This window comes from Triturus cristatus, chromosome 3_2 (genome assembly GCF_964204655.1).
Source record: "Triturus cristatus chromosome 3_2, aTriCri1.1, whole genome shotgun sequence".
Lineage (NCBI taxonomy): Eukaryota > Metazoa > Chordata > Amphibia > Caudata > Salamandridae > Triturus > Triturus cristatus.
In genome coordinates this window covers 655,752,027-655,765,429 of record NC_140584.1, presented here as the reverse complement: position 1 = coordinate 655,765,429, position 13,403 = coordinate 655,752,027, and the positions used below count along the sequence as shown (strand labels likewise).

The 13,403-nt window shown below is 42.3% G+C and overlaps 1 protein-coding gene and 1 long non-coding RNA gene across 17 annotated transcripts in view; one reads left to right on the top strand and one right to left on the bottom strand.

The window, feature by feature from the left end:
• The window catches only part of LOC146857899 (uncharacterized), a 278,408-nt gene extending 277,176 nt beyond the window's left edge, over nt 1–1,232 (bottom strand). Inside the window, exon 1 of the long non-coding RNA XR_014979966.1 lies at nt 996–1,232. This is a non-coding gene — a long non-coding RNA (uncharacterized LOC146857899). The remainder of the gene's footprint in view (nt 1–995) is intronic.
• MAP2 (microtubule associated protein 2) overlaps nt 1–8,140 on the top strand; it is a 1,132,493-nt gene extending 1,124,353 nt beyond the window's left edge. For all 16 annotated transcript variants that reach the window (XM_085648606.1, XM_085648602.1, XM_085648605.1 and 13 more), the window contains one exon: nt 1,978–8,140. In XM_085648606.1, the coding sequence (XP_085504732.1) occupies nt 1,978–2,196 (219 nt within the window). In that variant the 3' untranslated portion in view covers nt 2,197–8,140. The remainder of the gene's footprint in view (nt 1–1,977) is intronic.
• Nucleotides 8,141–13,403: the final 5,263 nt, after the last annotated feature.

Below are 13,403 nucleotides of genomic sequence, written 5' to 3'. Positions count from 1 at the left end.
GGGGCTGGTAAGCCACCCTACAAACACATGCAATATGCAAACTACGCTTGATTCCGCTCCAACAGGAAGAATCCAAACAGAACTGTCAGCCGCAACCCCCGCACTTTACACATGTAACTCAATATTACAACTGAGTAAGGAGTTTGATATTATATATGTAGCACTTGAGTTTTTTCACTGGCAAAAAAAAAATCCACAGTTTCTCTTTATATAACGCTTTAACACACAGTAACATTTATAGTTTAAAAGAAAAGAAACAGGGAAATCATTTTCCGAAACGTATAAATGAGCTGCTATTCTTGAACTACTGTTGATTTCTATCAGTAAAACTTCATAAACTTGCTTTCGCATACTGTTCGAGTGCTCAAGAGAGTCCCTTGAACATCAATGCCGCACACCAAACAGTACAACAAAACCGGTCTTGCAGGCTGCACTGCAATTTTAAGTCTGTACTAACTAAAAAATGTCGGGTTTGTGTTCTAGTTCCATCTCACATTTTCTGGCGGAAACAAGTTCCAAAGTATTGTAAATCTTACCTAACGGCCAGATGAGTGACGTAAAAGGAGGCTTACTTGCTCAACCCTGGAAAGGAGGGGTTCAATAAAAGCAGGGGAGGCGAACTCAGGGCAGCCAAAGATAGTTTCCTATGAGCTTTAGTGTCCCTGGCATCAGAAATGTATTTTATAATCACGGGTACCCATGGGAAACTACTTAAACACACCCACACCAGGATACCAGTTGTGGTTTGTAATGTTTACTTTACTGCATATTTGATTTACGTGTACTTGAACGCCTGTTTCTTACGTAGACAGCAGCACAGGTTCTGTGAGGGCACATGCACACAGTTCCTGTTTCAAAAGAAATGCTGCAATCGCAAAGTACAAACACACTGCAACACTACTCTTCACATGTTTGAAGTAGTTGTACCGCACCCTAGCATAGCAGTTTTAATTTAAAACCTGTACTTTTTTTCTTAAATTACATCAATAATTTACCGTGCACACTTTGACCAAAAGGGTATCAGGAAACTGCATACTGGTCAGAATTCCGATGAAGGGAGAAGTCTTGGAGCTACGACGAGGCAACACAACAGCAACAACTCTGTCACGTGATAAAGCGGCGAACATGTTAGAAGCTGCCGAACTGCCGATAAAATATGCAGGGATGCCCTTATTAAAGTGAAAGCGCATAATTTTGCTGCTGTTGGAAAAAAAATGTTTTTAAAAAGTTGATTTAGGTGCGCTGCATGGCACTTTGAAAAGCTCTAAAGCACGTCAGTCACTTGTACATGGAGCCCAGATGGACGCACTCTAAAAAGGCAGCACTGGAAGGGGAGGGGCATGATAGGTGGGCTGCTAGGAGTTTCCCGTTCATCACCATAGCTGTCCCCGCATTAAACATGACGCGTGATGTAAAATTCAATTAAAAATAGCAAGCCTGAAATACCAGCGTATATCAGTAATTTAAACAAGTAATCCCCTACATTGCAAGGAAACTGTACGTGTTTCCTACTTCTTTGCTGAGAATGAATTCAAAGAACTAGTTCCCACATGACCATACAAGCACCTTTAGTGGTTGGGCGGTGCTCCCAAACGATAAACGGAAGTGATGTATCGGGAGCACCAACCAATGAGCAGTCAGTAAACAACACTGACACAAAAGTGCACCTATGGTAAGCAGCAGGAGCAATTGACATGCTGATAGTGAAAACAACAGGTCTTGCAGACAGTGCATGTGCTCTGATGATCGACCTAAAACAAAAAAACAAAGAGAAATGCAGTATCTCAATCAATCCATGGTCATGATATGGAGATGTACTCGATGTTTGTGTTTAATAATCTAATAAAATGCAAAAAAAGGAAAATTCAGTTGTGTTTCTCTTATGCGACTATCCTTGCCAATGACAGATGCCAAGCCCTGAGCGTCTTATAAAACAAAGTTATTTTTTCTTCTTCTAATGCTTCTTTTCTCGTACAGATCGACAGCCAGAAGCTGCATTTCCGAGAGACGGCCAAAGCCCGTGTTGACCATGGTGCAGACATCATCAGTGAGTCCCCAGGCCAGTCCAGCGCTGCTGCCACCCCGCGCCGAATCAGCAATGGCTCCTCCACTGGTAGCATCAATCTGCTGGAATCACCCCAGTTGGCAACCCTTGCTGAAGACGTCACGGCCGCCCTGGCCAAGCAGGGCTTATGAATGTAGTTCATCAGTCACTTAAGGCCCTATGATCATATATAACGCATGAGCTCTAGGCAGGTGTTGGGCTCAGAGCAAACTATTACATTCATTCCTATCAAAATCCGAAAGAACTCACACTATCCCCCGAGAGACTGTAGTAACGGTACCATAACAATATTATTAATAAAAGAAAATCCACGCTCGAAAAACCCAGAATCCTAACTCGGCACCAATTTTTCATCCCCCACAGGAAGGCGCTGGCTTTATACATGGGCACACTTGTATCATATCTGCCAGTCACTGCTGCTCTGACCTGTCTTGCATGCAGTACTATGATAATAATGCATTTTTACCTGACATGCCCTTGGGGGGGGGTGCTCCACCACCATGTAGCAAAGACACTTTTCTTGTTCCCCCCTAAACTGCTGCCCAGTGCACAGTTTCCAGCTAACTGGCGAAGCGCTGTAACCATTATTACTGATGTTTGAGTCAGACCGAAGCTAAACGAATGCGGATCACAAGACAAAAAGGGCATGCAAGTAACTCTAGTGTTCTCGTTGAAAAAACACAAAAGGAGAGGATTTTTAAAAAAATATTCCCTTAAGTTATTTGAAAATGCAGAGGGACTGTAAGGGGGCATTTGCTTCAGCGTTCATGGGTTCAAATAAAGTATTTGTACTGTAACGTTTGGGAGGAAGAAATTGGCAAAGAGGCTTTTTTAACAGTGTTTATGACGTGGTACAAAAGAGCAACTTTTGTAAGTGAACGTTCCTACTGCACTGGGTGGGTGGCTGGATCCATGCTTGCAATGGGTATAGGGTGGGTGGTAAAAACATAAAGAAGTGCTGGTACTTTCTTTGCCACAGTACCTGATTTCTTCTGGCGAGTATTGACCTGCTGAAAAGTATCAGTAGTTTCACTTGAAAAAGAGACGGTGTGCCAGACGGAACGCAGAGCTTGGTGGTACCCGTTTCTTTAAAGCACTGCGAATGATGAGCATGTTGGTAAGGCAGCTCATTTTCTAGTTATGTTCCCACTCTCCATGCCACTCTTTCCCCTGTTTGATACAGTGTTATAGATATGTATGTATATATTTCTCTGTGGCCATTTGTGATAACTCCTTCATAGATTTGAATATTTCTCTTTACTCACAGTATCCGAGTCTCTTGCCACTCTTTGGTATAGGAATTTTAGGCACGTAAAAGTAGGTGTTAGCAGGGTGTTCTCACATCCGAGTCAATTAAAAACACAAATGAGGCAAAATGAAAAAGGTACAAGATGTTTAGCATATCCTTGCTTTCTGTAACAACTTGAAACTGCTAGTTTGTGTTAATGTCACATAGCAGTCCCTTTGACATGCAAGGGGCTAGAAGACAATCTTTCATTTCAATTTTTCTGGGGTGATGAGAAAGATGATCCTGGAAATTTGTTTGAGAAACATGATAATATATGTTTTAAATGATTATTTGAGGTCTACCTCTTTAAAAAAAAAATCATTTGCTAAAGTTGAAATTGTTGTAATGCCCTTCTTAGAATTTTGGGTCTCTCTAACGGAGCTATCCCTCCAAACTTAGTGATAGGGTAATGCAGTAAAAACAGAAAGCAATGTAGAAAATAAGGAGATCTGCTTGTCAACATACCTACACCCATACCCAATCATACACAGCATCGAAATCTAGAATACTTTACATTGGATGATACAAGAATTTTCCCTATTTGGAAGCAGCTTTTTAGCAAAGAAAGAAATCTGTAGGTAGTGGGAGTTGATATCCAAAACAAGTATACAGCAATTTTTGAGTCAACTCAGTTTCTGTATAGAATGTGCAAAGCAAACTAACTTCTTGGGCACTGCATTCAGAAAAGTAATATCCTTATTCGGATGTGATCTTTCCCCACAATTTGGAGGATTAAGAGGACTTCTAAACGTTTGTCACAAAGAAATACATTTTCTTGGAGTTTCACAAGCTTTTGTGTTGTAATGTTTACAACCTAAAGATTGCACAGAGAATAGAAAGTTATACTGGGTGGAGGAAGACACTTCATGTGATTAACTGATTTTTGTCACTTCCTGCAATCAACAGCTCCTCCATCTTATGCTTCAAAGTATTTCCTCTGTTGCAGTTCATAGATAGCAGCTCTCTAACAAATCGGATGGAGATAAAAATAATGTTGTTGTGAAGGAGTAACAACCTTCACAATTGTGACATGGGCCAGGCAGGTCGTAGCCCCTTAAATTAGGCAATGTCAATTTGCTTTTTATAAGACATTAAAACATTTTTAATTAGCTTATCCGGTTTGGTCCTTTTTATGAGAAACCTATTGATTAACTTAAATGCATTAATTTAAATAAGGTTCTGGACAATTTTTGACAGATTATTCCACTTTATATAAATCACTGTTACGATGCAATATTTGCACAATAATTTAATGCTAACTATACAGGAGCTGTCTAACGCATTGAGTGGCTTCAAATGTATAGCAGAAAAAAATACACACAGGACTAAAATAAGGACATAATTACTAGGTCAAAACTCTTAAAGAGAAATGCTACATTTCACATTTAGGAACGTGTGAATCTCATAAATCTCGCTCTCCAAAGTTTGGAACATCTAAACTGTGCCAGATAAAAGGATAACTGTGCCTCAGACAAAAGTACTTTAAAAAAATATATACATTTTAGAACGAACATTCAGTGGCACGCTGCCACTGCCTGTGCCCCATACTGCTCAGGATATATTTTACATAACAAAGTTTCTGGGAGGTTTCTCACAACTGTGGAAAACCTGGGAAAGCCCTAAAATACACCCACACCCTTCGGATTCAAGTTTTATTTTCAAACACCCTTCGTTTGCCTGCGTTTAGGGCCTGACACATTTTTATGTGAACCAGGAAGCTTTGTAAGAAGTGGTTGGGAATTTTATCAACGGTTGAACTGAAGGCGCATCCTAATTTATTGTTCTTTTGATGTTCTGTAATAAGCCTAGAATATCTCACCAGAACGCAGAGTGCCTAATTCAAAACACCAGGGCAAAGAGATGGAAGACAGGAAAAAAAGGACTGCAAAGTTTGCTATGAATTATATGAACTGACAGAAAGTCCTGTGTTTTTAGTCTTGAGAGTGCATTTGGGAACAATGCACTCACTCCAGGCCAGGTAGTGTACGCTTACGGAGATACCTATGAGCAAAAAGCTTTCAAGAACCACTGCCTCATACCAGACTCGCGGTGGTCACTTGACATCTCCTCTGCTTTACCCCTCCATGTGCAATTTAAGTGTTTCTCCTTTTGTCGCCTCCCCGCCAAAGCAGCAACAAGTCACCATTTTATTGATGGGTGCTGGAAGCCCTTCTTCTTTGTGAAGCCAAGCATAATGTCTAGCCTCGAAGTGTTTTTTCATTCATTGTACAGTAATGATTATGTGTATCAAGCTGGCAGTCTGTATTGTCCCCTGCCAAAAATGTATTTCATTTGTCAATACGACCTTGGAACCAAGAAAAAAAATTGTATTCTACTTTCTTTGAAATCATTGTAGTTAACCTGGAATAAATCAATGCAGAACACGGGCAAACCCATAATTCCACAATTTGCAGGAAAACGTGTCTGCTTGAACACATATCTTTGCTAGACTGGTTTAGCTCCTTGCTCACTTGAGCAAGAGCGGTTGAAGAAGGTGAGCTGGCCTTTTGCCCCAAATTCTTTAATCGCAGAGCCTTTGGCATCAAAGTAAGCCACAAAGAGATTTTATAACAATACACCAGCGAAAACATGGAAGTCTGCGCCTACTCGAATGTTGGGCGGTGCAAATGCGAAAGAAGACATTAATGCACCATCTAAAATGGATGTCAGTTATTGATTTAGGATTAACTAAGGCAGGCTGTCATTATCAGGGCGAGCACCAACATGAATTACTTTCCCGGCAGAGAAGCATCTGCTAAATTTCTGGATTGAGACAGTGAGGGACTGTTTAGGATTCCATTATTAGTGTGACTGAACAGAGCATGTCCACTGTTCTCTACACTTCTCCCATCTGCATTCCCTACCACCTATCGTTTTTTGCATGGGGTTTTGCTTGTGGCTACAAGTTCATTTTGCTCTAAAAAATCAGAAATCAAGACTAAGAATCCTTGATTATTGAACGTATAATAGTAAACCGCTCTTTTCTATGAGGTGAGTAGAGTCTTTCTTGCCCTGACTCAGGCAATCGCAGTATATTTTGAATTTAACCACATATTTTGCCAAAAAAGTCGGCAAACCTTTAAGTTAGTGTTAATTTACACTGTTAAACTATCATTTTATGACCAAAATTCAGCTAAATATACTTTTAGGTCATATGACAAATGTAGTGGCTCAATAAATAGTTACGCACTATACAACTGAAATGCGATAGTGGTGTGTAAAACATGCACTTTGACTATTTACTGTTTCTTGAAATTAAGACCTATTAAGGTACTGTAATTATGCCTGAGAGTGATTTTACTCCGGAGTAATTTTGATAATTTCATGTTACTTTTTGATAAGGAATTACCGATAGGAACCTAATGTAGTCCGCTCACGTCATCAAAACGGGGGGGAAAATCCTACCACAAGAGTGTATTCAACAAGCGAGAAGGGCTGCTTGCACTGATGTTTATGTTCTGTTGTATTTAGCGCTATTTCTTTGTACAGAATGCATCCTTGCATCCTTTTTAGATGCGATGGGACATTTTTGCAGTAAGATAATATTGCTAAATACAAAATTTCTCTTCTCACGTAATCTCGCAGGATTTTTAGGCAACTTCCGTGTGATAATGTTATGCGGAACTACACGAGTAACGCCCACCCCTAATTATCATATGTATTGGGCATCGGCTTTAGAAACTTTGGCAGCACACCCAGCAGGGTTTAACTCTGCTGCATAAACAAACCACATCATAGCTCATTCTTTTTAAAATAATTTTTTTGAAACTGACAGACAGGATGGAACAAATATGGGCATCTAATACACACCAGTGCGCCCTATACCAGCTATTAAAGGCCAGCTTCGGCTCGGGCCTGTAAAAAAGGGAGGGGGCCTTTAATGGCTGGTATAGCCCGCTAGGGAGAGCTATAAGGCTATTAGAACATTCTGCCCCTAGAGGGCAGGATGTTTTAATTAGTAAAACAAAAGCCTCACAAACCCGAGGGGGTTAAAATCCCTTTGCGATCCATGACGGTTTTGTTTGTAGCAACAGTTGTAAAAGGAAAAAAGTGAAATGTTGATGCTCCATTAGAAGCCTGGAGCACTCCATTGTCTTCAATGGAGCGCTCAACATTCCAGTTTTCTAATAAAGGATAATATTGGTGTGGTAAATGTGAATCAGACATGAATGGTAGATTATCATTAGTTTTCCGTCACCACTGTGTCATCATTTTCTCTACCAATTTAAACAATCGAAAACCAAACATCCTTATCAGAACTACTCTAAGACTACCCGAAGGAAAGAGTGAGAGAAACGGGCTAATTTATTCGACTGTGCGTTGCTGGGTGATGTCAAATTTCTCAGGCCGGGTTCTTGAATGTTTCTTTAAAGAAACAGTAGATAGTTACAGCCGTTTTGACACACATTGTGTTTTTTGGTTATCAGGCAAGAACGTTATTCTAACTGCTTGAGCCTATTTTTGGGGGGAGCCAGGTCATGTAACAAGTATATTTACTCACTTGAAACAATAAAACAAACAAACAAAACAAAACAAAACAAAGACAATTCAACTTTAGCAAAGAGAAAACCCATATGAATTATCCGTGCTGAGCTACTGAAAATAAGTACAGTGTGCAGTTAGGAACCTGTGTGCTATCTGATAATGCTAGAGCCTAGTACATTGAAGGGCAGTTCTGGAATGGCTGGTGATAGTTAGTTCATGTTTTACAATGGAATTTGCCAATTGTATCTGTTGCTGTATAGTGGTTGTTTTGCAAAATAAAATAAAAAAATCGCTTGTCATCAGCTTCTTGTGCTGCTCGCCCTCTCTTTGTGTCTCCTTTTCTGTGCCTTGCAAGCTATTGCCTCGTCTCCAGGCCCAGACAGGCCTTTTACTCCACTGGGAATTTCGCTGGAAGGCTGGAACCCCTGAAAGCCGTTTTTTGGGGCAGCGAGCGCTCCTGGTGCCTCTGTCTTTTTCTCCAACTCCCTGAGGTAAATTGCAGCAGGCGCAGGCATGCTTCAAGAGAGAGAGATAGCGAGGTAGGAGGGGGACGGTAGAGAGAAAGCGATCAGAGCAAGAGAAGAGAGAGAGAACAGATGGCTGAAAAAGAAAGATTTTGCGAGAAGATCAAGGGAGCGATGCTGGTCTGAGCATTTTTGCCAGCGATGCTTTTGGTTCCCCAGTCCGGCCCAGCTCGCCTCGGCTTACTTTTCGAGGCCGCGGCCATGGAGAATCAAGTTAGTCATCATCTCTCTACAGCTCAAAGATAATGGACTACAAGATAGCATTCTTCCCAACTTGGACGAATGAGGACTACCCTCAGTAATATCAGGTAGGAGTTGCTTCAAAGCAGGGGCGGATTTGAAAGCGAAATTGGTCCTGAAAAAAAAGTCAAAACCAGTACCACCCTGCAGGAGGCCATGACTCTAATGGTGGCCAGGGAGCATGGTTGTGTCATGGTAGACCATCTGCTCTGAAAGCAGCCCCACAGCCTGCAGCTCACTGGGGAAATTCTAGAGTGCAAGATTGGTCAGTCTGAACTTGCCCCAGAACGTGGATTACATGATGATACAACCAGAACGCTCTGTGGATTTTGACAGTCGGTCAGCAGGTCCTACTTTCCAGCCTCTCCAATCACTTAGGGTCGCATGGAAAAGTGTTTTTTTATCTTAAAGGTCTCAACATTTTTTAAGGGTCTCTGGTGCTCCAGCTACTCTAGTCCTACTGCATTAATTGAAATAATTAATCTGTCATTGCTCTTGTTAATGGTACATATGGAGAGAATAGATGGGCGTAAATGCCTTCTTTACTACAATTTCCATGGTATTTCCAATTAATCCTAATAAAGTGAGTGTGTACATGTCCATTGTAATCAATGTCTTCAGCTGACTGCCCTTGTTACACCTACAATGTATGACATACAAAGCTTGGCAAATCTGTCTGAATTCCTATGGGAGTGGTCAGAGCGTGAGCATGCTGGTAACCTGCAGAGCCTTGCCACATTGCTCAGAGCGAAACAGTGTGCATACATATAATGCATAGAATAGACAGTGGTGCTTATATCACTCTTGAAGCAACACCGAGTTGCAGTGGACCCACCAGTTTACAGAATGCATTAGTATAATACATTTTTGTACATCTACCACCACCCTCCTCAATCCTACGCTCAACCCACTGATAGCCTGCCTCCACACTAGCCCTTCCATAATTTTCAATATCCTGTCCCAACACCCTCACACTCTAGTCCTACAACACCCGTACTCCCTTTTTCTTGATCCTTGCTGTATCTCAATCCCTAGTCCAATCCGAACTGCCAAGTCACGTACTCCCTGAACCAGACCACAAGCAACCCATGACCAGTTTCGCTCTTATCAGAGCTCATCGCCCAGTATAGCTTGGTTTGAGTGGCACAGTGTCCATGGGACCCATGTCTGAGCATGCCTTTTCTTTTTAAGGTGACACACTGAAGTATGCAAAACGGGATGGATGAAATGCTTAAATTACTGTCCGCCACTAGTAATTACTGGGACTGCATCTCAATCCATCTTTTTTTGCACACCATGTCATCTCAGTTTGGACTCAGCCATATGCAAATCAGTCTTTATTCTGCTCCAGTGGGAACAGTCCAGCCCAATTCTCTGGGCCTGGTCCTCCCTGAACTGCAACACAAGCAACCAAGGACTGGTTTTGTTCTTATTGGAGCTAATCAGCTAGATATAGTTGGGTTTGAGTGGCCCAATGTGCACATTACCTACCGCTGTGCATACCCGTCCCACTTAATGTGAAACTCTAAAGTATACAAAAGATAATGGATGGAATACTTGAATGAACCTCGGTCACTGGTAATTACTCTGGGCAGCATCCCATCCCATCTGATCATTATTGTGCAGACAATTCCACCTCGTTTTGGACCCAGCCATATGCAAATAAGTCTTGACCCTGCTACAATGGGAACAGTCCAACCTGAAAGGCCAGGCCATGTTCTCCCTGAGCTTGTTCACTAGGAATTCAGGATTGGTATCACTCTTATTAGAGCTCACGAGCCAGGTATAGCTTGGTTTCACTGGCACAGTTTGAATGGGACCAACGTCTGGGCATACCTGTCCCACTTAGGATGACACAATGAAGTATACAGAAAGTGATGGATGGAATGATTAAATTAATCTCAGCCACTGGTAATTACATGGGGTCACATTCCAATCCATCTTTTTTTGCACACAAGGCTACCTCAGTTTGGGTCCATCCATATGGACATCAGTCTTGACTCTGCTGCAAAGAGAACAGTCAGCCCAATCTGCCAGACGAGGTGCTCCCTGACCCGGAACATAAGCAAACCAGGACTGGTTTCACTCTTGTTAGAGCTCATCAGCCACGTATACCGTATTTTGAGTGGCACAGTGTACATGGGACACACATTTGGGCATGCCAGTCCCACTTTGGGTGAGACTTTGAAGTATACAAAAAGCGATTGATGGAATGCTTCACTTACACAAGCAATGCATTTCATTTAGATCCATCTGCGGTCTCTTCCACCAGCAACACATACAAGGCGGAACACAAGCAGACAATCTCTGTATTTGGGTGGGGACTGAAGACGGAGAATGGAGTTTTATAGACACGCTCAAGCGCTATAGACAGACCCTATTGCATTGATGGGGCCACACAAGTAACCAAGTCGAATGTATGGCTGGTAAAAAAGTTAAATAGCAAAGTGACAAATATCTTTATGGTCCTTACAAATGCCTTTGAACTTTATTGATTCTTTCGTGGAAGAAACATGTTGACCACGTAAGATAGGGTAGTCTCATTAAACCTGTCCATTCCATTTTTAACTCTATCAAATGGGAGCATCAGAATAAAGGACAATTTTTGCCCAACATGGGATAGTTGTATCTACACTATACATTATTATTGCACTCTGCCCCTCACTTTAGTACAGCAACATTACTCATCATGAAAGACAAAACACCTCCGTTTCTTCCCTTTGGTCTTTGGAGAGTTGTAGCCCACACTGGGTACCTCGTGGTCCCAGTGTGAGGAGGGATCCTGATGATTAAGCATGTCACCTTTGGGTGAGTGAGGGATCTCATCCTAACAGTAAAGTGCTATCTTGCTCTGTCCGATCACTACTTTGAGGTCATTCTTTTTTTACACTCATACCACCAAGACGTACATATTGTGTGTGTGTATGCTACAATTAATCTCAGCCACTGGTAATTACTCGGGCCGCATCCCAATCATTCTTTTTTGCACCCCTGCCACCTCAGTTTGGACTCAGCCTTATGCAAATCAGCCTCAAACGTGCTCCAAGTGAAACAGTCCAACACAAAATGCCAGGCAAGGTCCTCACTGAGCTGGTTCACAAGCAATCCAGGATCAGTTTTGCACTTATTAGCACCCTTCAGCCAGGTTTAACTTGGTTCCAATGGCACATTGTGCTAAGGACCCACATCTGGGCGTATCCACCCCAGACAACAGAGTCTGGTGACTCAGTGGACTAATGGGCCTACTGTAGGGGCCTGTGTTTGACCTCATGGTCACAGGTTTAAATCCTGGTGGGTCCACTCAGCCTTTCATCCTTCTGAGGTTGGTAAAATGAGTGCCATTGAGTTAGGTAACTGTAAATATCTGTTATTCAGCACAAAGCGGCCCTTCAGTGTGAATGTGTGCTTTAGAAATACATGTTATGTCATCTTAAGTCAACACACTGAAGTATATAAAAAGTGATGGATGGAATGCTTGAATTAATTTCAACCACTGCTAATTACCTACCCACATCTCAATCCATCAGTTTTTTTGCTGACCAAGCTACCTCACTTTGGACTCTGTCATATGCACATCAGTATTGACCCTGCTCCAAAGGGAAAAGCTCAACCCAAAATAGAGGGCTAGCTCCTTCCTCAGCCGGAACACATGCAACCCAGGACTGGTTTCACACTTATTAGAGCACACCTGCCAGGTATAGCTTGTTTTAAGTGGCCCAGTGTGTCGGGACCCACATCTGTGGATTCCTGTCCCACTTAGGTTAACACACTGACCTGTACAAAAAGTGATGGATGGAATGCCTGAATTAAAACTCTGGTAATTACTCGGGCCACATGCCAATCCATTTTATTTGCACACCATGCCACCTCAGTTTGCACTCAGCCATATATGCAAATCAGTCTTGACCCTGGTCCAATGGGAACAGACAGCCTGAACCACCATGCCAGGTCCACTCTGAGCCAGAAAACAGGAAATCCAGGACCAGATTTGCTCTTATCAGACAGATCTAGCTTGGTTCCAATGGCACAGTGCCCAGGGGACTCACGGCTTTGCATACCCGTCCCACTTAAGGTGACATTGAAGTATACAAAAAAGGATGGATGGAATGCTTGAATAATAGCCACTGATAATTTATGAGGGTCCCATCACAATCTATTTTTATTGTGCACATCATGCCACCTTGCTTTCGAACCAGCCATATGCATATCAGTCTTGATTCTGCTCTCGTGGGAAAAGACCAGCCCAGAATGCAAGGCTAGGTCTTCCCTGATCCATAAAACAAGCAACCCAGGATGGTTTCAATCTTAGAAGAGCTCATTAGCCAGGAATAACTTGGTTTTAATGGCATAGTATGCACAGGACCCATGTCTGGGCATACCCGTCCCACTTAGGGCGACACACTGAAGTATACAAAAAGTGATGGATGGAATGGTTGAATTAATCCCAGCCATTGGTAATTACTCAGGCCACATTCAATCCATCTTTTGTTTTGCACACCATACCACCTCAGTTAAGATCCGTATGCAAATCAGTCTTGACCCCACTCTAATGGGAACAGACCAACCTGAACTGCCAAGCTAGGTCCTCCCTGAGCCAGAAAAAAAGCAACCTAGGACCGGTTTCACTCTTATAACAGATCATCAGCCAGCTATAGCTTGGTTCTGGTGGCACAGAGTGCACTAACCCACATCTGGGCATACCCGTCTAACTTAGGGCGACACACTGAAGTATACAAAAAGTGAGGGCTGGAATGCTTAATGTCAGCCATTGGAAATCACTTGTCTGCATCCCAATCCATCT